Consider the following 24384-nt stretch of genomic DNA (forward strand, 5'->3'; position numbering starts at 1 on the left):
CAAGATCGCTGTTCCACCGCTTTAAGATGGTCAAAGAATATCATCGAATCCTGCAGACGATGTGTAATTTTATTTTTGTTGTGTTTATTTATAACTTTGCGCAAATAGTAAAATAATAAAGACAAAACAGAGGATTTTAATTTTGTCACAATAGAAAAAAACTTACCAAAAAATTGTTCACTTACCAAAAAATGAAACTAAGCACGCAATGTATTATGGGGAACGTAGTATGCGCGAGGAAGATCGAGCGAAACCAATAAAAATACATCTTTTAGTGAAAGTGTCAGCTTTAATGTGAGCTTTAGCTAGAAGCTTTTAAGTGCAGTCTGACTCAGTCAAAAGTGGAGCACAGCTTCCGTTTTATGTGTATTATACAACTTCGTATATTTCTTAACATTGACATATCTTCATGTTTAAATGCTCTGTCTCGTGTCGACCTGCTATTTGAGAGCCTGAAAGAACAAGCGTAAATGTAGTGAAGTACGAAATACAGAATATAAAAGTTTATATCATTATTAATCCCAATACATAATTATATTAAAACAAAACAAATTCATAATCACCAGTAAGCTAAAATTAACTGCATAATTAAATGTATTTTAAAAAGGCATAAATATGGACAACTATTTTGAGCAGAACGGGGCGGAGATTAGGACCCAGTGATCCCTACAGTATTTTTAGTTGAATACGAGTTGGTTGCAAAACAGGCAAGTGGACAGCCTAAAGATAGGTTGTGATTATTGATATTACTCGAGAGAGGAGTTTATAGTAAAACTTCAAGGAAGACGACATGGACAGGACGGTCAGCCTGCCTAACCAGCCCGAGAAAACCACAACAGGTAACACATGTACACACTTACTTGATCAAAAATCTCACGTGAATCCTTTTTCTCGGTTATCTGACTGTACGCACTGTCACACGAGCTGACCCTCTGTTTAAGTAAAAGCTGAACTGTACTCGCAACTAGACACTCAAGTTCATGCTGAGCGTGTGGGTTAGCATTTTCTAGAGTTACATTACATTAGAGCTGGGCGATAGAACGATAACGATATGTATCGCGATATAACTTTTACTCGATAGAGAAATTAAGCTATCGCGATAGACCTCGCCGCTCTTGTCCTCAAAGAAAAAAAAAAAAGGTCAGCCAATCCAAATTAAGTAGCGCAGAGCCGAACCAATCACAGCCGCAGAGTCACGTCGCGTGGCTTGTTACGTACAGCACAAGTGCCAAGCCGCACGTGTGTTTGTTTGGGAAGTAGCCAGCGGGTAATGGAGGAAATGAGTGTGCCAACTAGAAAAATCAACCGAGCGTGACCGAAGAGAAAAAAGATGATGGTTCCAATGCCGGAGAGATTGTCAAACGGAAGAGCCATAGAAGTTCCGTAGTGTGAAGGTATTTCGGCTATTTCAAGTCTGACAAAAAATAGAGTAGCGTGCACTGTAAATTGTGCCGAAAGCAAGTCTGGAAATACAATGAACTGGTGCATGCGTCACACTGTGCGCCACGTTATTGTTTCGGTGAAATGAATTTCTACAATACTGTTACTGTTAATTCTACTCTCTGCAGTGTTTAAATGCTTACATATACACACAGTTACTGTCCCTCCACACATACAACTCGGTTCTGCTTCTATGCCCCAGCTTTGTTTACTTTTTCCCACCGAGGCTTCTAGACTTCTGATTGGCCAACATTTCTGCACGGTTAGGAATCTAGCGCCACCTGCTGCTTTGGCATGTTCATAGCAGCGTTTTCCTTCATTTCTGCCTTTATGTGTGGACGGGATTATTTTTTAAAACGAAAACGGAAAATCTCCGTTTTCAAAAATACCCGTGTACGTGTGGACGTAGCCTCAGTCTCTGACTGGAAGCGCTAATTCGTCATTCGGCTTTTGTCAGACTAAAGTAACTGTTAAAACTGTTTGAAAAGCTCAGCTATACAACAAGGAGAGATTGAGAATTTCCTTTTAGTGCTCAGTTTATTTGATATTGACAAAAGTTAGTCAGTTTTGTCTGTTCTTCTGTAAAACAAACTAAGATTTATTTTTAGAATTAATATTTTGTTTCTAAGTGGAATTGACAATTTAGTCTGTTTCATTTGTTCTATTTTGAAACTTAAACGCTTTAGCGGCTGCCTTTTGTGTAGTTTGCAATATTTGCCTTTATTTATCTGAAAAAGTCTCATGTTCCATAAGTACATCTACCCTGTTGAACTTATTATGGGAAATAAATATTTAAATAAAAACAAGCTGCTGATTATTTCACATTTTACTTGTGAGCAACGGCACATTTAAATCTTACAAATATAGTTATTTGGCTTATATCGTGATAGATATCGTTATCGCCTGAAATGAAAAAAACATATCGTGATATGAAAAAATCTCATATCGCCCAGCTCTACATTACATGCGTAACCAGTGCAGTCTGCGTGGTTACTGAAATGCTGCGTGAGCCCAACAGCGAGGCGGGGGACCGTGTGCATGTAAAATAATTTGGTGTTAGTGTTTTAATAACATTATTGTGTCACATGTGAGGAAGTGTTCAGAGGTAGGACTCCTGTAGCTTTTCGTATAGAAGCTGCTCCCAGCAGGTTAACCCCGTCTCTACATGGAGTTTAAAACTTTAGACGTTAGAAAGTTGTAATAAATGTGCTGAGACAAAGGTTGTTTCATCTTAAAGTTACTGCAATTCTGAAATGTTGATAATTTTTATTTTTCTATGAACTTCTGTAATACCAGTCATCATTATTAGGGAGGAGAAAATGTGATATATCAGTAAGACTGAAGCCCAAGTTTCCCCCGATACACACACACACACACACACACACACACACACACATATATATATATATAGAAACGTTTAGGTAGTAAATACTAATTTACAATAGATATATTGGCTACATGTGTTTACATAAAGTGTGTAAGCTATGCTGGAAAAAACAAAACAAAAAACAATGAATTCTTTATTTAGCAGATTTTCAAATGTGCCATGAAGGCAGCACCATATTTAAGAAACAATCTACTATTTAGTTTTTCATTTTTATTTTATTTTTTTGCAGTGACTCTGGTTGAGAGCAGCAGTGCTCCCAGTGGGCTGGAACTGGTTAGTTCCTACCAGACCAACAGAGTTGGAGACCCCATGAATCTGGTTGCTCTTGCAGAGCAAGTCCAGAAGGTGTGGATTGGACTCAGTTTTTGTTATTTTTTTACTTTCAGGTTATTCTCATAATGAATATGTGTTATATCTGAATATGTGTTTTGTTTCCCCCCCAGGGAGATGAGTTTGTAAAAGCCAATGCCTGCAACAAACTGACAGTCATTGCAGACCAGATCAGATACCTGCAGGAGCAGGCGAGGAAGGTAAGAGCCGTGCACGCTGGATGAGCTGCATGGTCACGTTGCTCTGATCTAAAGGCAACATCTTTGCTTCTCTGCTAGGCTTTGGAAGAAGCCAAAAGAGACTCTGAACTGCACCACGCTGCCTGTAACATTGTGAAAAAGCCAGGCAACATCTACTACCTCTATCAGAGGCCATCGGGACAGAAATACTTCTCCATCCTCTCGCCTATGGTAGGCACCAGCCTTGTTCATGTTATGTCAGCCCAGACTGACAGCAGTTACAAAACTCCAGTACAGCAGCTGTTACATCACACACGTGAATACTCAACGTGACGCTGCACGTCTGTGTGTTAGTGTTCAAAGGTCGTGCAGCCAGAAGGGAGCTGATAAATCAGATGATCAGGTTGCTCAGGTTGGATGTGGCTGGTTACGCTGCAGCTGTGGATGGTTTTGGAAGCACAAACTGGTTTTAAGAAGATTAACCTTTTCAATTGTAAATGTAAAACATTTGTTAAAAAAAATGTAGCAGGATAAGCTTTTTAGAATTTTATCCAATTTGGATAAAACTCCTACGTTTTTTATTTGTTTGAATTAGAGATACCGCCAATGCTACTCTTTTTCTTTCTTATTCGATTCCTTAGCTCCTGATTTCTGTCCATACCAAATACTGATCTGATACCAGCGTTACACCAATAAACTGTAACCCGAAACTAGAAATCATTATGTGTAAAGCAGCATGTAGCTAATAAATGACAACAGGACTAAAACAAAAAAAGTGAATCTGACAGAACCGTGATCAGAGCTTTTCTGTTACATCACCTCACTGGACTGCAGTTTGTATTTACGTGAAATCGTTTTACAAACATAAAGAAAAGCTGTCGGTATTGCAGACTTTGATGTGCTGAACGTTAGCAAACTAAAGGACAATGAAGAGAGTTTCCTTCATGGTGGATTTTTGATCTCAAAACATATTCTATTTATTATGACAGTCCTCTCCTCTCCTCCACAGGAATGGGGTCCAAGCTCCCCTCACCCATTTCTTGGTGCATTCAAACTTCAACACGACATGTCGTGGACCCCCTTCGACGAGGTGGAGAAGAGAGACGCGGAGCTTGCCGTCATGGACAAACTCGTCAGCCAGCAGACAGCCTTACCTACGTACGCAGGACCCAACTTCAGAGGCCTCACTGAATAAAGAACAGACTGCTCCAACTTGTACACACTGGGCTTTTCAAGGACATGAGCCAGATGCTAACGCTAGTCTTAAAGGATTCCAGAACTGCTCGTGTCAGTCACAAAAGCTTCACCGACTTTCTCATGTTGCCTTAAGGACACAACTTGTTAAGTTTATGTTTGTACACACACACAAATCTTTTCTAAAAGTGAAAATCTCTGATAGACTGTGTCTGGACACTTTTACTGTATGAGAGCATTTATTAGAACTCGTGTAGCAGAATATTCCACCAACCTTCAGCACAAGGATCAGATATAAAGCTGCACCACAGAGCTCATCCAAAAACACAAGAAGCTGACATCCAGCTTTTCTCACCAAAAGGAATTGTACTTCTGCGTCTCATGTTAGTACAGCATCAGTCTGCAATTTTTCAGCAGAATTCTAGGTTAGCATAGAGTTTAAGAAAAAACTGAACCACTCCGAAAGGTTTAGCTTTTTAGCACCATTAGTGGTGAAACAAGGCACCTTATCCAGCTGTATTCTTGAAACTTGGGCTCTTGATTAAAGCCCAACTGTAAGACAATATTGATATATGGTGATTTAAAAAAGCCAATATTTTTTTTCATGCACACAAGAGATTTCCCAAATGTGCTATGTGTAGTTATTTATGAGTGAGGACTAGGATAATGTGACAACTTACTTGTTTATGGTCTGACTGGACGAGTCAGCTGGTTGTCGTCCCTGTGGCATTTCCATCAGTGCCCTCTAGTGGACAAACTACAATGTCAACACTTGTGGTTGAAGCATGTTTCTCCGGTGTCTTTATTTTTTCTAGCTTTTCAGCCAAAAGAGAGAAGACCACTACCAATATTTAGACCAATGGCTAATACATGACAGTGTTCGGGATGTTCCTAATGATTACTTTACTGTTTAACATCACTGTACAGTAGTCAAATATGGCCACTGTTAATATAAACAATTGCATTACTGGTACAGAAGTGAGGGCAACAATGGTTAATTATCTGGTTGATGAGTTTGCACACTCGTAAGTTATAAATTGGCTTTTCTTAAAAATAAAAGTGTAAAGATGAGATTTTTTGTCTCCAGAAAATAAACTGTCATTTCATGTTTGTTTAATTGCATATCAACAAAATCAAAGTGCAATTTCTTCATTTTAAATCAACTGTCCCCAGTCAGTCCCATTTACATCTTACTTTGAAAAATATGGATGTTAAAAGTGCATTTCTATTTTTAAAATATTGTCCATCACAGTCAGCTGAGCGTGTCTTCCTATAATGATGTAATTTTTAGAAGGTAAGAGTTAATATGAGACAGAAGCTCCCAGTTATCCGTGGCAATGTTGAAGTGCACGGCGTCCTCCTCTGAGCTTACCTTCAGCAGGATGTGAGAGCGTGGTGGGAGGAAGAAGAGCACTTTGAATTCTTCTTTATGTGACGCGTCTGATATGAGGAAGGGGAGGAAGTGCTTTTCCACCAGTGTATTTAGAGCTGCTTCCTTCAGCTGGCAGCAGAATAGGCTCATAGCACTGTCTCCGCTCTCTGAGCAGATTTCGTCCCACAAACCCTCGAACACGCTCAGTGTGCCGCCTCGTCCCCAGTTTGAGGGGACAGGCAGAGGCAGGAAAGTTTGCTGGAAAGCCACATGGATGTCAGGTAGGGTGGTGTGCCATGTATGGCCATCTGGAGAGGTGAAGATGGCGCTGGCGTGGAGGCTGGTAGGGTAAGGCTTCCTGGGCTTCAGTGTTAGCTGAACTATGGCCGACGGCCTCTCTCTGAGAAGACATGGGACGCTGATGTCGCCCAGCTCCTCATAGTGATGGTCTGTGAGGCTGAAGTGAAGGCGGATGCTAAAGAGTTGATCGAAGTGAGAGTCATGAGAGTTGATGTGGACCAGCTGGTACTGTAAGGTGATCTCTGAAGCAAAGCTGGAGTCACTGAATTGATCTCTGTAGGCCTCCATCGATGCGCTCGCCTCCTCCGGGCCTTTCTGTACTTCATTTGAATTTATGTCTCCTGCTCGTGGCTCAGGAGGGGCCTCGATCAGCCTGAATACAGCTCTCTCTGTCTGCTGGATGGTCAGTGTGCTCGTCAGCCCCTCACCTATGAGGCAGGACAGTGACTGCTTTTTGTCCTGACGCCCTCCCTCTTCCATGCCCTGTGCCAACACCCCAGCCAGCTTCTCCCTTGACAGCGTGGTCAGGAGGGTGTAGTAGAGACGGGCGTGGTCCTGGATCTCCATGTCTGCGTAGTGGCAGACGAGGAGCTGCAGGACGTCAGCCAGAGGAGTCAGCAGCGAGTCCAGACTTGGGTGGACGAGCAGATGGCGGCAGACCCTGAGGATTTCGTTTCCCAGACGCCAATCACCACCTGTGCACAACGAGGATGACGAGGGAGTGATGATGCTGGAGAGGAAGGTGAGGGTGCTTTGCTGGATGATCTCTCCTTCCTCCGCCACTCGGGCCAGCATCTTGAGGTGCCGGCTGAGGTCGTGTGAGGTGAGCTGGGTTAGCGGTGCCTCAGTAATGACCCTCTGCAGAGCTTTGAGGAGCCCCACAGACCAGCTGGACTCAGACAGTCTGTCCTGGGTCTGGTCAGCCAGGTTGATGAAATGTGGAGCCAGCTTGGTGTGGTTGAGGTAGAGCTGACACAGCTGCTTGGTCAGGTCGTTGGAGTAACGCTCCACGTGGCAGAAATAATACAGGAAAAGGAAGGCCGCTCTGAAGAAGGTGACGACGAGCTCTCTGCCGCACCCGTTCTCCACCATGCTCAGCAGCGAGCTCAGGTGCTCGTAGAGGTAGGCCAGCCCCTGGCCTCCCTGGCCTTCCTCCCCCTCCTCCAGGTACACCAGGGATAGCATGTTGAACCGGGCGAGCAGGGTGGCGCTGTCATTAAACACGGTGGGGACCAGAGCTGAAGCGAGCTGCGGCGTGAGGAGCACGGGGAGGGTCTCGTCACCGTCGCCGCAGCTGATGGGCCGGTTCTCCGGGAAGTGCAGGATGCAGTCCATGTAGAAGAGTTTCTCAGGCGTGCTCAGGAGCAGGTGCTGGGAGAGCACCACTAGCCGTTTGAGGATGAAGGCTTCGTCTTCAGAGCTGAACAGGCTGTCTGTGAAGGCACACTTCAGCAGCAGAGTGGCATGAAGGAGGCTCACCTGACGGCATGAAAAACACCAAAACAATCAGACTGATCACATCCCAAAACTTACCAAAGGGAAAGACAATTTGTTTTATTAAAAAGAAAAACAGAAAACACATATTTGGCGGTAATCAATAACAAGTTTTTAGAATAAATCGTGTTTTGAATTGAAACGATCAGACTGAAACAGAAAAATGTCTTCTTTTAACAATAGCCCATTACTCCACACAACGGGGCCTGTGGATATTCCACGCACCTCAGTTCTGTTTTCTTAACCTTTAATTCAAGTATGTAATCTCATTACGGTGGCTGCTGTAGAACACGTTTTAGTCAAGAGAGATCAAAACCATGAAATATAAGCTGTGTCCCATAACGGCCACGACAGGCTGGCGTTATGTGGTGTTTGTGTAAAAAGCACATTTTTGTATACACTATATATTAACATATATGAATAGTAACACTTGGAAATAAATTAGGTCATAAAATGTAAATGACTTCAATTCAGAACATGAGGCTCGAGGCGAGGAGAAAGAGGGTGTCGTTTCATTATGATAGTGGTGGTTTTGTCGCTTTGTGTTGCATTTTCTGTGTCTTTGCTGGAGGGGACCGCTTCTCTGACGATAAAACATGTAAGGCGCTTCATATAATGAGTCTGAAGGTGCAGGAATAAATTGAAATGTTCCTCCACAACATGCAAACAACTACTACTTCTCTTCTCCTCTGCCTTTGACGTCTTACGTATGTGACTGGTCTCTAGGCAAACAGGCAAAACTTGATTTATTCAAAATATGGCGTGGGATCAGGGTGGTTTCCTCATCAAATTGTTGGAAGATGTAATTACACACTAATCAATATATATTGATGAGTATAATATTCTTTTTTTCCCCCTATTAAATAACTTTAAAATTGACTGACGGTACCTTCAAAGTTGAGGACAGACACCAACATATTTTATCTTGTAGAACAAGACATGCAAATGCTGAAAGACTTAACCACACACTTTCAGCCATCTAACCAAAAACCCAGTCAGATTATAAACAAGGAACTAGAAGTGCAAAAACGCCAACTAATTTCCTGCTTTAAGGAATCACAGCACTTCATCCTTTACTGATTCCCCTCCCCCTTCAATTCATTCCATGTAACACAAACCTCACTGGTGCCCAGGAGCCGCAGCAGGTGAGTCCTGAATATAGCTGGAGGGACTCCAGGCACCATGGCAACCACCTCTGTCAGTCTATGTAATAGTGTAGCCTGACACAGAGGAGTGAGCAGGTAGGACTCATCCAGGAGGGTGGAGAGGACTGATCGCAGCTCCTTACAGTCAGGGCCGGTGTGCAGAGTTGGTACTGTACCCATGGGTCCCAGGATGAGAGAAGACAGTATGGCTGAGTCCTTGCTGCTTGCCAGGCCTGACTCCTGGTCTGCTTCCCATGCAGCTGATGTGTTCCCTCCCAGAAGGGCTTTAAGGTGCTCAGCACCAGCTCCTGTTTCCTGGGTGAGCTGATAGATGGCATTTCTTAACACCAGAGTGTAAAGCTCCGCGTAAGCCTGGTGGAGCCTCGATGTTTCCTGCTGCCAGAGTCCACCCAAGAGCTCAAGGCGCTGGGAGAGGAGGCCGGGGCAGCAGGCCTCCAGTTCCCGCAGGCACTCGCAGGCTATTGCCCGAAGAGGACGCTGGCTGCCATCCGTATGGATGTCGCTGGTGTCCTGGGCTATTTGAAGGAGCACATCCAGAAAGTCTAGAGATGCACGGGAGTGGCTCTTCACACAGGAAGTGCAGATGAGGACGGAGGTGAGAGCCAGGAGGAGGTGACAACGAAACTGGACAGACTTAGGAGGACACTGGGCGAATACTGACATGAGCTCCAGGGCTGTCTCCTCACCCACAGAGTCCGAACAACACAGCAGGGTGGGGTGCTCACACAGCGGCGATAGCAGGAGGATCTGCGAGTGGGAAACACATAGAAGATAAGAACACTGCACACAAAAACATTAGCTTGCCTGGCCTTCCGCCAGGTTACTGCCACAAATCCTTAAAAAAAACAGCAAGTCTGTAAGTACAGTCACATATATGTTACTGCTTTACATTTTCAAACTTCTCCGTATCCCATAGCTACCAAACAACACAGTTTGCTCGTTGCTGTCTTGCGAATGTAGAGAGTCAAACACGGCTAATTTAGTGTCAGTGGCTAAGGTACACACGTTCCAGAGCGAAATAAGGGAACAGACAATGAATATGACACACTGCACTGTACATGTTTGCCAGCTGACACAATACCGACGCTTTCTGTTCACTATATTTACCTTAACGCTGTAAGTGGCTCTGTCATCGCGGAGCTCGCGGAGCAACTCTGCCAGGAAAGCCTCCGCGGTGGTCCCGGAGAGGAAGCCGGACGGTCTGCGGGAGAAAGCAGAAATCCTCTCGGCCCAGTTCGCCGCCATTGTCTCTCAAATCCAAAACTTTATCGGCTTGCAAGTTATCATTTCAGGAACTGTTACTGAAATCCGCTGCTAGCAAAGTTGTCTTTGAGAATTAAAGAAACCAAGCTTCGCAAACATACAGCATCCACTGTTGATAGTTGCCGTTTCCGTATTGTGTCACGCGCACATTTAATACTTGCAGTGCTATATTTACCGCCCCCTGTTGCTTTGGAGGATATATCCAAAGAAAAATTTTTTTTAAACCAAGGCATATCTCTAAAGAGCGAGTGGCTGTGTCCAAATTCAGGGGTAGCATGCTTCGAAGGATCCACCCTACCCCTGAATTTCCTACCCTTGAATTAGGACACAGCCACTGAATGTAGAATCCCAGTCAACTAAGCTCAGTGCCTCAGTTCCTTGAAAGTCAGAAGTGCATCAGAAGCTCAGGAAACAGCATGGTCCTCATTAAAAAATTTAACATGTCATGATTCTGTGTAATAAAGTGAGATTTCATTTTTCATATGAAAAACCCGAGCATAAAACAGCGAGGGAAACTTTTAAATTTTAGTCTCGCCACCACATTGACAACATCTTAACTACAGGGTTCTTGTTTGTATCTTTGTTTGTTTTTTGTTGTTGTATTTTTCTGAAGGAACTCATCATATAAATACTCATAAAATAATAATAATAATAATAATAATAATAATAATAATTATTATTATTATTATTATTATTATTATTATTATTGTTGTTGTTGTTGTTATATCATTGTTATTATTATTATTATCATTATTATCATTATTATTATAGTTGTAAATTTGCTACTGTTTAATTTTCTTAATTGTCACCCGAATCAAAACAGTCACTTGGTTTAAGCGCTAGATGGCGCCAGTACATAAAGTAATATTTTACTCACAACAGAAGAAGTGACGATAACCAATCAGATCTCCCGACTGAAAATAAATAAGGAAGGCGCCAGTTTTATCCTTGGCTACAGTTGACGTTTTCAGTTCTTTGCATTCGCTTTATTTTTCCAATTTATTTGCGACAATGGCTGAAAACACTTTTCCTGTATACTCAGCGGATGCGATAGTGAACTTTTATCGAACTGAAGTTCTCACTGGTCAAGAAGCAAAACACTTTACAAAGAGCGACTTGACTCCTCATCCAAAGGTAAGGTCCGCTCGGTGTTACAGAGTCTACCTACAAAATGTTCCGCGGTTTAGAAAGAAGGTAAAGCCCGGAAAGGCTCATTGTCATTTGATTTTAGATTTGGTATTACGGGCCAAATTAATATGTATGTTCCAACCGTCCCTTAACAAACGGAATCGTCCCGTATTTAGAAACAAAAGTACACGTCCAGTATTGAGCTAATAAGGGACACACTTTGTCCCGTAATTAGTGGTGTGCGGATCGATACTGAAATATCGATTCTTCGATACCAGCAATTTATGTTCTAGAATCAATTCTCATATTATATCGATATTTTAGTACTCTGGGGTAAATTTGTAGTTTTTCCATTAAAATGAACGCAGTGGAAAGAAACTATACAATTCGGATCGTCTAATTTGGAAGGAACTACTTCCTCTTACGCCTTTAATAGTCATATGCGGAATACGACTGTATAAATGTGTTGCAGCCCCTGGCATTCACACTCACAACAATGGCTGAGCGCAAACAGAGTCCTGTGTGGACACGTTGTTGTGGCAACACCACTGACCTCGTCAAACACCTCGGAGTAAATCATATCACAGAATATGATAAGCTTATGTTGAGGCGAACAGAAGAGGAGGACAGGGACAGGTGCTGCTAGGGCGAGACAGATGTCTCTCGCAGAGTCCTTTAGTGCTGCAGGCAGGCAATGTGCTCAAATAGCGCACAACATCAGTTTTTTTATTTTATTTCTATATGATTATTCTGCATTATTAAGCAATAAAAACAAGTTGTCTGATGTCCTCTAATCATTATGAAGCAATATGGTTATGTTATTATTACAATTACATAATACAATTATATATTGTATTATGAAATGCAATGAAACATTAAGTTTTTGTACAGAGTATCGGTATCGGCTCAGTATCGCCGATACCACCCTGAATTTTACTTGGTATCGGATCGGAAAGGAAATCAGTTGTATCGCACATCACTACCCGTAATACAGTGAGAATCAAAAGTAGTCTATAAATGTTTATGGAATTAACGCTTTGTTTGAAAACATAATTCCCAGCCCCTCTCCTGCTTTGTGACCAATGAGCTGACAGCACACTTATGACAATTCGAGTATGACAATTCAGATTACCGCTCATCTCATTGGTCGAGGAAAGGTCGCTTACGGAGAAAATACCGGAAGACAACAGATGACCACAACAAGAAGCATGGCCAACAGGGAAACAAACGCCGACACTGCGGTGCAAGTCTCGGACGACAGTACACCTAAAGCTGGGCAAACACTGTGCGATTTTATTTTATTTATTTATTTATTTATTTTTTTCAGTCACGTTATTCAGCTCCTGCTCAAACTACACGATTGACTCGCAGGGGTTAGAAGTTGGTAGGTCACGATGCAGGGTCTCACACTTTTTTGTACAGAGTATCGGTATCGGATCAGTATCGCCGCACACAGACACGCACACCGCCACCATCAACTTTGCTAAATTGTTAATGAAAAACATTAATCAGGCAGCTGTGATTGAGCAGCAGTGTAAATCCAACTATTTTCACGGTTGTTGTGGTCGTGATAATTTTGTGAGGCCACATCGAAAAGGCTCGGATGAGCTTTCCAAAGTTCTACAAGTTGTGCCTCCATCGCTTGTGTCCAGATCACACGCTGCACAGCCATGCTGCTCCATCTTTTTCACCGACGTTTACGTGTTTGCGCGTGAGCAGTTACCCCACGTATACTAAACGATGCACGATGAAGGCCAAAATCGGGCCGATCACCAAATCGGTCGCACGACTCAAAAATCGTCTCAAAATGGGCCAAAAATCGCACAGTGTGAGCCCAGCATTAGAGCAGCAATGTTTGTTCCCTTCAGAGAAAGAAAAAAAGGCTGCAAAAGTACAAGGAGGAATGGGAAAAGGAAAACACCTGGCTGGGAAAATGCACGATAACACCTATAAAGCGCACTGCACTGTGTGCCGGTGCACTTTTTCCATAGGCATGCTTCTAATGGTGGGCACATGAAGAACATGAGGGGCGTGAAAGCTCGGGGAACCCTTAACCAATTTTTTGTCCACCAGGCCACGGCAGAAGCAGATATGGTATGTAAACACTGGTTTGCCTTTTTAAACCCTCTGGTTAAGGTTAATATGGGCATGTGCAGTGAATATCAGCGCTATGTGGTCAGAAGTGTGATAATATAATTTATTTTGTGTAATAACCAACTGCAAGGATAGATGATTACAACAAATGGATCACTAATACATAAAAGTAATACATATTTTAATAATGATGATGAGTTAAGATGCGTAATCATGGGAACAAGTGGGTTTACAAACAGGAGCAGCTGATTAGCATTAGAAAAGCTGAAATAATACCTCAACTGAAGCCAATTGTACTAAATGTGCACTGTTACAAGAATATTTTTCTATTGTTTTCTATTAATTTATATTATTTTAAGTTAAGCAGGACAGAGTGCTTTTAAAGAAAGATTTACTTATATTCTCAAAAGTTAAGCATGACAGGCTTCTGTTTAAGAAAGAGACCTGTTTTACTGTGTTAATGTTGTCATTTTGAGCTAAAAATAAATGGCTAAATGATCATTTGTTTCCCATATGGTCATATCACAAAGAATATGCATCTGCTTAAATCAAATTCAAGTCAGATGGTTAAAAAATAATTTCACACCCAAAAAAAGAGCTACAAAATTCACCACACTGGGAAGGGTGAACTGGGTTGCCCGGCCCTGGCCACGAGGTGTCCCTTATTTATTTTTCGTGTGTGTGTGTGTGTGTGTGTGTGTGTGTGTGTGTGTGTGTGTGTGTGTGTGTGTGTGTGTGTGTGTGTGTGTGTGTGTGTGTGTGTGTGTCTTTACAGTTTCACGCAGTTAATTAATTTGTCGTGGATAAATGCAAATAAAAAGGGAGAAACACAGAGGATAATTTTGAAGAATCTCCTTGGAAAAGTCTTAAAAGGTCTTTAGTTTGATTTCACAATTGACATGCTGACGTGATGCAGAGACATGACAGTTTGTTTTCTTACACATCTCTTGAGAATATTATATTGTGCTTATGGTAGCATAATATACTATTTTTGAATGTAAAAGTGGAGCTGAGTTAACTGCATTATGCTGTTTTGTGTTACATAGATAAATCATTATTAGAAAATGTTAATATTGTAATGTTAAAGACGAGTTGTTCAAGTATTAAAGTTTCCTCACTAAGTTCTTGGGGGGAGGGCGATCCTGATAACTCACTGTGCATTAAAAGTCTTGTTCAGAAAAAAATACTCTTTTTCTTTGTCCATAGAAACGAAGGTGGATAGAGCTGAGGTCATTATGATGAGTGAACTGCCCACAATTTCAATGTTCAGCAAACAGGCGATCTAAATACAGTAAAATATATAACAGCCAAAAGAATACAACTGGGTTTTGAATTGTTTATTTTCTACATGAATCATCTGGAAACAGTTGCTGATTTAACAGATTTTGCAATTGATCATTTAAACTGATTCTAGTAAAGAATCGGGTGTTCATTATTGTTTTATTAGGTGTGGTCTCATATTCAAGATCATCTCCTGCTGAACATCTGAACTGATTTACAGTGGGGCAAAAAAGTATTTAGTCAGCCACCGATTGTGCAAGTTCCCCCACTTAAAATGATGACAGAGGTCAGTAATTTGCACCAGAGGTACACTTCAACTGTGAGAGACAGAATGTGAAAAAAAAATCCATGAATCCACATGGTAGGATTTGTAAAGAATTTATTCGTAAATCAGGGTGGAAAATAAGTATTTGGTCACCTCAAACAAGGAAAATCTCTGGCTCTCACAGACCTGTAACGTCTTCTGTAAGAAGCTTTTCTGTCCCCCACTCGTTACCTGTATGAATGGGACCTGTTTGAACTCATCATCTGTATAAAAGACACCTGTCCACAGCCTCAAACAGTCAGACTCCGCCATGGCCAAGACCAAAGAGCTTTCGAAGGACACCAAGAAAAGTATTGTAGACCTGCACCAGACTGGGAAGAGTGAATCTACAATAGGCAAGCAGCTTGGTGTGAAAAAATCAACTGTGGGAGCAATCATCAGAAAATGGAAGACATACAAGACCACTGATAATCTCCCTCGATCTGGGGCTCCACGCAAGATCTCATCCCGTGGGGTCAAAATGATCATGAGAACGGTGAGCAAAGATCCCAGAACCACACGGGGGGACCTGGTGAATGACCTGCAGAGAGCTGGGACCAAAGTAACAAAGGTCACCATCAGTAACACACTACAACGGCAGGGAATCAAATCCCGCAGTGCCAGACGTGTTCCGCTGCTGAAGCCAGTGCAGGTCCAGGCCCGTCTGAAGTTTGCCAGAGAGCACATGGATGATACAGCAGAGGATTGGGAGAATGTCATGTGGTCAGATGAAACCAAAGTAGAACTTTTTGGTATAAACTCAACTCGTCGTGTTTGGAGGAAGAAGAATACTGAGTTGCATCCCAAGAACACCATACCTACTGTGAAGCATGGGGGTGGAAACATCATGCTATGGGGCTGTTTTTCTGCCAAGGGGACAGGACGACTGATCCGTGTTAAGGACAGAATGAATGGGGCCATGTATCGTGAGATTTTGGGCCAAAACCTCCTTCCATCAGTGAGAACTTTGAAGATGAAACGAGGCTGGGTCTTCCAACATGACAACGATCCAAAACACACCGCCCGGGCAACAAAGGAGTGGCTCCGTAAGAAGCATTTGAAAGTCCTGGAGTGGCCTAGCCAGTCTCCAGACCTCAACCCCATAGAAAATCTGTGGCGGGAGTTGAAAGTTCGTGTTGCTCGGCGACAGCCCCAAAACATCACTGCTCTCGAGAAGATCTGCATGGAGGAATGGGCCAAAATACCAGCTACTGTGTGTGCAAACCTGGTAAAGACCTATAGTAAACGTTTGACCTCTGTTATTGCCAACATAGGTTATGTTACAAAGTACTGAGTTGTATTTTTGTTATTGACCAAATACTTATTTTCCACCCTGATTTACGAATAAATTCTTTACAAATCCTACCATGTGGATTCATGGATTTTTCTTTCACATTCTGTCTCTCACAGTTGAAGTGTACCTCTGGTGCAAATTACTGACCTCTGCCATCATTTTAGGTGGGGGAACTTGCACAATCGGTGGCTGACTAAATACTTTTTTGCCCCACTGTAAGTGGTGCCAGCTCATTTGAGGTCTTACAGTGAAAGTCTTTTCATGTCCTCTTGTACTTGGTCCAGTGTGGTGGGTATTGGCACAAAAAATTACTATGCTTTTACTGAATTGGAAACGCCACATTTCTCGTTATTTCCACGTAACCTCTCACTTTGTAGAATACAGATTGTTGATATAACCCCATACATACGAGCTGGAGAGAAGGGAAGAAAGACAGTCTTTCTTCTGGTCTTACTCCTTACCTGATGTGCGGTTTTGGAAATGGGCTGCTTCAGCTGAAAACAGCTCACACCTTTTTGGTCACACCTTGGATACTGTTTCATTCTTATCTGCTCACATTAAACATGGCCAGGATTTGATATTGAGGTATGTGAACAACTAATTTCTGTGAGTCAAAAGCTCACTGAGAGTAGACAGCACTAATATGGTCATCTCAGTTACTCAGGCCTGTTTATGAGGGACATCCAATCAAAAGAAGATTGGCTTAAAGTAGGGGAAGTCAAACTAGCTTGTTTCAGATAGAATATAAATTGAGGGACTTCAGCAAGGTCCAGTATAAGATAAATAAGGATTATTTTGCATTTTGAATCATTCAAAGAATTTAGAAAAAAAAAATGAGCGCAATCGACCCCTCTAACCAAATTTGTAAAACAGTAAACTATTCTGGTCACAGTCACATTTACAAAGAAGTCAAATAATGAAAATACTCTTTATTCAGAGCCCTGACCCCAGGTTATTACTTCTGCACAGAACAAACTTTGCCCTTTGTTTCTTAAACTGAAATCATGTCTCAAAGAGAGACAAGATTTCAGGGGTAGCAGGAGGACCTCTTCTTGCACTCTTGGACACTGAAGAGTGAATGTAAGCCTCAGTCTGTTTGTCTTTTAGTACCCTGAGATTCAGGTGGAAACATAGTGTCGAATATGATAAAGGATGAGAAAAAGATCATTAACAGAGCACTTTCCTCTCTTACAGCCAGAAGCAGTTCAGACCTTATACATGAGAGTGCTGCATCTCCTGTATCGTTTCAGGCCTGAGTGTCACTCCATGGTGAGTGTTAAATATCAAATTCTGCTTCTGCTCTAAAATGCTCAGACAGTGAATGTTCCTTCTCTTAGTTGGCTTGATGATGATGATGTCTTTTCTGCAGATCTGTGACCTTTTTGCAAGCTTGTATTTTAGTTCACAGTGAAGGAACGTGTTCAAATATGACACACAGCATCCAAGCCTTTATGTCTGCAGTGCCTGTAGTTGAATTGATATGTGTGATCTGTCTTCATAGCAGTGAAAATGCTATGAAGACAGAAACATTATAGAACCTTTTGAGTGTATGAATGTCAATTTCTGATGTGAGAGCAAATGCAACATGTTCAGTTTGCAGCTGATGTTTCTTTTGTCTGTGGTCTGGATTTGTAATTTGTTTTCCACAGGTTCCGCTTCTGGAGAACATTCAGTATCCAGCCTATCACGAAGGGGCAACTGCTATCATGAGTGTCTACACACGCATGTGAGTTTACCCATTTTCTGTCTGGGATATCAGGCTGCTTGGTTATAGCAGAAATTCCAATCACGATGACTGTGATGAGTGACAGTAACCTTGATTATTCAACACAGTTATTGAGACTGATGACACAGTGTGATCCTGTAGGCCACAGGTGTCGAACTCCAGGCCTCGAGGGCCGGTATCCTGCAGGTTTTAGATGTGTCCTTGATCCAACACAGCTGATTTAAATGACCTCCTCAACATGTCTTGAAGTTCTCCAGAAGCCTGGTAATGAACTAATCATTTCATTCAGGTGTGTTGACCCACGGTGATATCTAAAACCTGCAGGACACCGGCCCTCGAGGCCTGGAGTTCGACACCCCTGCTGTAGGCAGTTAGGCCCTGGCTAGGCTATGCTATATCACAGGGCTGCCCAATCCCAGTCCTCGAGAGCTACTATCCTGCAGCTTTTAGATGCATCCCTACTCCAACACAGCTGAATCAAATGGTTTGATTACCTCTTCAGCATGCCATCATGTTTGGCAAAGGCCTGATAACAAGCCATTCATTTGATTCAGGTGTGTGGGAACAAGGATGCATCTAAAAGCTGCAGGCTCTCGAGGACCGGGATTGGGCACCCCTGCTATATCATATGACTTCCTCCTATTACATTATTATCAGTTCACTGGGGCCAAATATCAATATTTCTATTACAAGTCCAACTCAGTAGAAGGTGGGAAGCTGTATAAAATGTAGATAAAAACAGAATGAATGAATCTGCAACTCTCATAAACCCATATTTTGTTCACATGGAACTTTTTTGGGAACTTAAATGATGCAAAACTATAATTGAATAATAATAAATGCACACCAACACTATAGTGAAGTAAAATGGAGAAATAAATGATTGTGCTGCACCCTGAAATAAAGCAGAGAGGTTCAAACTGTAGATATTTTTGCATGTATGAGGGAACAAAGTGTAGCGTACACTGCTGGTTTTGTCTAATCTTAGTTTACAACTGTGAAATGTTTTTTGTGTGTTTATCGTTTCTTTCTAGGCGGCAGTTTCTGCCTATGTGTTTGGTGTATGATTTTTCACTCAATGATCTGCTGGCTCCAAGTAAGTCTCACTGATTTCATTCAATAGTTTGTGGTTTGTATCTTGCATAAAATACCCCTCATACATTCAAATGTCTTTTTGTTTTTTATTTTTTTATCAGCAGTCTAGATCTCCCAAATATTCAAATTTAGAGATTGTGTTTAATGTACAATTTTCTTTGATGATAATCTTGGCCTGATTTCTCCAGAAAAACAGAGGACTCTAACCATTCTGAGCGCCATCATGAACTTTCTCCACTTCAGAAAGCAGAGGATGGAGGTCGTCTTGGAGAAGCAGACTAAATTTGTATGTTTTCTTGGGGAACATAGAGAATTGTGTGGAATGGGGAGTAAAATAAAGGATGAACATTTTGTTCTCATAAATGACTCCGATGTGCATAACTGTACCCGTTTACTAAGACTTTAGACGACATGTTGCAAATCACTTTTAATCATGAGAGTAGAATATGGAGTAGAATAAGGTTCAGTACGTTGGATTATTATTTTATATACCATTCCAATGTGTTTGTTAGCCTCGCAGTAATACTGTTGCTCTGTGTGTTTTCAGCGGGCAGACATGGACAGACTGCAGGCTTATACTAAAGGCATCAGGGAGGCAGAGAAGAAGATTGAGATGCTGACGTAAGTGGAGGAACAATTCTGTGACTTTTGTCGGTGTTGTTTGGTGTATGGCTGGAAAAACATGCCATCCCTGAAACAATCCAGGCCACAACCATTTAATAACATTTTTATGCTCATTAGTGGAGACAGCTGCTAATTTTTCCAGAAAGAAGAGCTAATCCAAGGCTGTCTGCTCAATCAGAACTCTTTCCTTTTGCTTAGGCTCAAAATGAGAAACTACAGACTGAATTTTTGTTTGTCTCACTCACAAGAAAAGATAACTCTGATCCCCGTGTGCCACTATAGGCAGATATTTAAGGTAAGGGGATCCCTTACATTTCAACACAAGGTGATCCCTGTGTTAAAATGGGTTCCTGTCCAACAGGAATCTCCCACACAGTTTATGTGGCTGAGCTTCTACATGGAAAAGTAATGACATATGTAGTGATGGTAAATTTGATTCTTTTTACTGAATCGAGTTTTAATGAGTCATTTGATTCACTGAGTCAGTCGACCAGAGAGTGCAAAAAAATGTACATTTTCGCTCAAACTTAATTTGTTTCTCTTTTCATGTAAATCCTACTGCTAAGATGAATGATTCTAAAAGAAAACAACTAAACAGCAAAAAAGAGCAGAAACATTTTAAAACTAAGCAATTTCCTATCAAAATTGCTTAATAAACATTTATTTTATTTTATATTTTATTACTATTTTCCTTAAATGTGTTAAATATATATTTTCTCATCTAAATGTCCACTGAGCTGTGAGCCAGGGGGCAGTAATGTGCCTTAACATTGGTTGCCAACCAAGAAGAAGAAGAAGCTGTGAGCCAGGAGGGAGGGGGTGAGTGAGTGAGTGAGTGAGTGATTCATTGGCTGTATCCCAATTCAGGGTCTGCAGCCTTAAAGGCCGCATTTTAAGGCCGATTACGTCACAGCGACGCAACGAAGGCTGTCCCAATTCAAAGGTTGCTCAAAATGCGGCCCTCAAATGCGTCCTTCATTTCCCTGAATTTTAAGGATGTGGCGGTGTAGACCTCATGGCCCAACATATCCCAGAATGCATTATGCACAATGCGTTGGGTGTGGATAATTTTGCCGAAAAAAAACGGCGGATGAGGGGTGCCCGAAGAGTAAACTTTAAGTACTGACTATTATGGCACTTATTTATGTGCAAATGTTTAATAACGAAGAACATTAAAACATTACTGTTGGCCACATGTTGGCAAAGTTATGTGACATTAGTGACGTTTGTGCTAACTTGGTTTTAAAGCCTTTACTTTAAAATATACGCCGTTCAATAGCTGACCTTTATCTTAGAAACAAACAAACAAATGAACAAAACATTTTCTCCTTCATTTCTGTCAAACAAAACTGTATGAAACGTTTCCAGCTGTTAGTATCATGGTTGCTAGGCAACCTTGGCAGCGCAACGGAGGCTAGACCTTCCCATTTCACAAGCCTCGCACTTCCGGCCTTAGCGGTCTTTGAGTACGCGGCCCTTGTGGACCTTTAAGGCTGTGTACTTTAAGGCTGCAGACCCTGAATTGGGATACAACCATTCAGTCTATGATTCAGCACAGGAAGGGAGGGGGTGAGCGAGTCCTGAGTGATACGCTTACGATTCAGCACAGGAAGGGAGGGGGTGAGGAGCTCAAATGTGCTGTTAGCATGTTAGCAGAGCGATGCTACTGTGAACCGAGGAGCTATTTTCTTGATGTGAGCTTCTACTCAGGGTTTTTTCTTCCAGTTCAGAGCAGAAATTTTTTTGTTACGATACTGGATGTTGTGTTTTTCTCCACAATTTTAATTATAGGCTAGACACATTGCTGCTAACAGCAACAGGGATGAGTCAGTGAGTCAGTTGGGCTTGTGAATCATGATTCATGAGTCAGTAAAGTGATTCTTCAGTATTATTGAACGATTCGTTCATGATTCGCGCATCACTAGACATATGTTATTTCCCGATCTCACTGTCTGGGAATGCACAATGTATGACCCTTTTTTTTTTTTTTTTTTTTTTTTTAAATTATTTAAAGCAACAGAATGATTGACTAATAATCTATCAATTGTCTCTTATGAGTAAATGAACAGTTATCTTGTCCTTACTCAGGACCATCCCACCAGAGCAACAAGCTGAGGCTGATGAGCTGGCAGCTGCTCTCTCTGAGCTACAGGCCACCACCATGCATGAATACCAGGAAGTGGTAGGGGGTGATGAAGCATGCTCAGTGTAGTAAAAGGTATTGTGTGTGCCATCAGTAAATAAAAAAACAAAACACTTTTATTTTCAGAATGCCAAAAACGACAGCATCACAGAGTGGAAAGCTACGATAGCAGAGAAGACCCAGAAACTGGTAAGCTGCCCGAGCACTTTACACTGTTGTCTGTGTGCACTCGGAGTTTTGACTGGCAAATATAAGTGCGAGTTTTTGTGCATCAGGCCCAGGTGAAGCTAGATGTCAGCAACCTGAAGGAAGACATCAGCAAACTGAAGTCTCAGATCGTGGAGTCTCCAGAGGAGCTAAAGAGCCAGATGGAGAAGATGAGGGAGAATGTGAAGAACATGAAGAACTCCATTGTGAGTGGAAAACGTCTTTGACTCCAAAAGCTGCTGCGTTGAGTTGATGTGTTTGTGATCCACGTGTATGATGGCTGTTTTCAGGAAGAAACAGACGAGCGTGTGGTGGAGCTCCAGAACATGGTGCAGGGTGTGACTCACACCGAGGCTGAGATCCAGCAGATGTGCAGCCTTCTGCAGGACCTGGAGAGCAGCATGAGCAACACCAAGCAGCGGCTGGAAGAGGTACAATGTCAGAGCAGCTGCTCTCTTCTTTATCTATACACACATAGACCGGATGTACAGAGTGGGACACCTGGAAGAAAATTATGTAATGTCTGTTTGATATTTTCTTTTCTATTCCTGAAGCTTTTGCTCACTGCCTATGAGCTTTTTTTTTTTTTTATACACTGCACTGTTGCAGTATATTCTATTTAATTTAATATCAGACATATTTATTATCAGCATGGAGACAGTAAGTAGTTGTATACACACTTAAACGTTTGGGGATTGAGATTTGAAGAACTTGTCGGCCCAGCTGTGACTGACGGGAAGTTCTCTTCTTGTCAGAAGTTCATTAAAAGAAAGCAGCACAAAAACAATCAGCCTGTTAATCCAGTAACAAGCTGCCGAGCTGCAATGCTTGAGTAAATTGTTTTTGCTTTAAACAAATTGAAAGTCAAAGTAATATGAAGACACTTTGCTTACTTTGGTACTTACCCAAGTGCCCTGTAGTTGTGCATTTTCTGACAATGAGCACAGAAGCGCCATCCATCTGCTGTTTGTGAGGGATAAAACAGAGGAACTAATACAGCTTTTTTCAAAAGAGAGGATGAACGATTGAGCTGCACCGAGGCCCAAAATCATATTTGTACTTGCTTTTGACTCTTTTCAATCTTCTCTGACCTGAGCTGATGTGACACAGCCAAAGGGCTATATATACCACTATATAGTCCTTATATACCACTATATTATTATATTATAGGAGATAAAGTCATTTAGCTTTTAAAAAAATAAAATAAAATTCTTGTGTTTATAGTTCAAACTCAACAGTGCAGTTGATCATTGATTTGTGTATCCATGTGGTTTGTGTGAATGAGTAGCACCAGGAGTTGATGGCTCAGTATGAGAAGAAGCAGAAGGAGCTGAAGAACCTGTGCATGGAGGAAGGCCAGCTGAAGCGAGCTTTGGGCATGAAGCAGGATAAGGAGTGCAAACAGAACATCCGCAGGCAGAAGAAGAGAGAGATGAAGGAGCAGCACGTTCAGGAAGTGTTGGGGTATTAACTTTAGTGGAGTTAATAAACTGCAAGATTCCTGATGCAGTAGATTCACAAGAGCGTTGTATTTCCGAAAGACTTAAATGTGATAAACTGACATATTAAAAACCAAACTTAACTTTTCTGCAGGCAGTGTGACCAAATCCACCAGAAGCGTGAGGACATGGCTGACAAAATCCAAGAGATCTCCGCTGAGACGCAGAAGCTGAAGACCAGCATTAAGAGCCTGAGAGACGTGTGCAGCAAAGAGACAGAGAAGGCTCAGGTACAGGTAGCTCCCGTCTGCTCGCTGTTCATTCATAGTTTGAGAGTAACACGATCCCCTTCTGTGTCCAGGCCCTCTATGACACACTGTCCACATCCATGGATGAGCTCCACAAGAGGATTGAGATGCACACCATGGACCTGAAACTCAGTCTAACCAAGATGTCTGCAAACTTCTAATCTCTCTCTTTTTTTCCCTTTTTTTTTTTTTTTTTTTTGAAAACCTGTATTTACTAATCTGTCGGGTGTTTTTGTTTTTTTACTCTTGACTTTGTCTTTCTGAGTGTTTAAATTCTATAAATAAAGTTTGTACATTAATGAACTTGAATTTTGACACATAAATAAAACCAGTCCAGGAAGACGACTGATGTCAAACATCGACCGACTAGTACAATACAACCTCACACAGCTGGACTGGCCATCAGCCCACCGGTGATTTTTCGTTTTTATGGGGCAATGTTGTTTGTAACGGTATGAACAATGAAAGGTGGTGGACTGGACAACTGGTTAATCAACTCTGGGCTGGACCAATTACAGCCAAGGTCAGATGCACCCTCCCCCTTGCTTGGGCAATGGTCCTGAAAGCAATTTCATCACGGTACTGAGATGAAAAGGAATGAGATTTCTCCCATACT

General features: G+C 41.9%; 3 protein-coding genes across 3 annotated transcripts; 2 read left to right on the forward strand and 1 right to left on the reverse strand.

The window, feature by feature from the left end:
* Nucleotides 1-615: 615 nt before the first annotated feature.
* Nucleotides 616-5603, forward strand: cUnh1orf50 (chromosome Un C1orf50 homolog). Its single transcript, XM_082533630.1, has 5 exons — nt 616-839; nt 3057-3172; nt 3271-3357; nt 3436-3567; nt 4346-5603. Exons 1-5 carry the CDS (start codon nt 791-793, stop codon nt 4529-4531), a joined length of 570 nt encoding a protein of 189 aa, XP_082389756.1. The 5' UTR covers nt 616-790; the 3' UTR covers nt 4532-5603.
* ap5b1 (adaptor related protein complex 5 subunit beta 1) lies at nt 5303-10330 on the reverse strand. The gene is made up of 3 exons (XM_082533560.1): nt 9970-10330; nt 8815-9609; nt 5303-7681 (listed from the first exon to the last, which is right to left on the reverse strand). The coding sequence occupies exons 1-3, from the start codon at nt 10105-10107 to the stop codon at nt 5801-5803; spliced, it is 2814 nt and encodes a 937-aa protein (XP_082389686.1). The 5' UTR covers nt 10108-10330; the 3' UTR covers nt 5303-5800.
* A 707-nt stretch (nt 10331-11037) lies between these two features.
* nuf2 (UF2 component of NDC80 kinetochore complex) lies at nt 11038-24077 on the forward strand. Its single transcript, XM_082533604.1, has 13 exons — nt 11038-11259; nt 17421-17495; nt 17876-17952; nt 18987-19048; nt 19236-19333; nt 19595-19668; nt 21760-21853; nt 21941-22003; nt 22090-22227; nt 22312-22452; nt 23310-23485; nt 23615-23750; nt 23822-24077. The coding sequence occupies exons 1-13, from the start codon at nt 11137-11139 to the stop codon at nt 23927-23929; spliced, it is 1365 nt and encodes a 454-aa protein (XP_082389730.1). The 5' UTR covers nt 11038-11136; the 3' UTR covers nt 23930-24077.
* Nucleotides 24078-24384: the final 307 nt, after the last annotated feature.

This window comes from Aulonocara stuartgranti (assembly GCF_965226115.1).
Source record: "Aulonocara stuartgranti genome assembly, chromosome: 5".
In the NCBI taxonomy this organism is placed as follows: Eukaryota; Metazoa; Chordata; class Actinopteri; order Cichliformes; family Cichlidae; genus Aulonocara; species Aulonocara stuartgranti.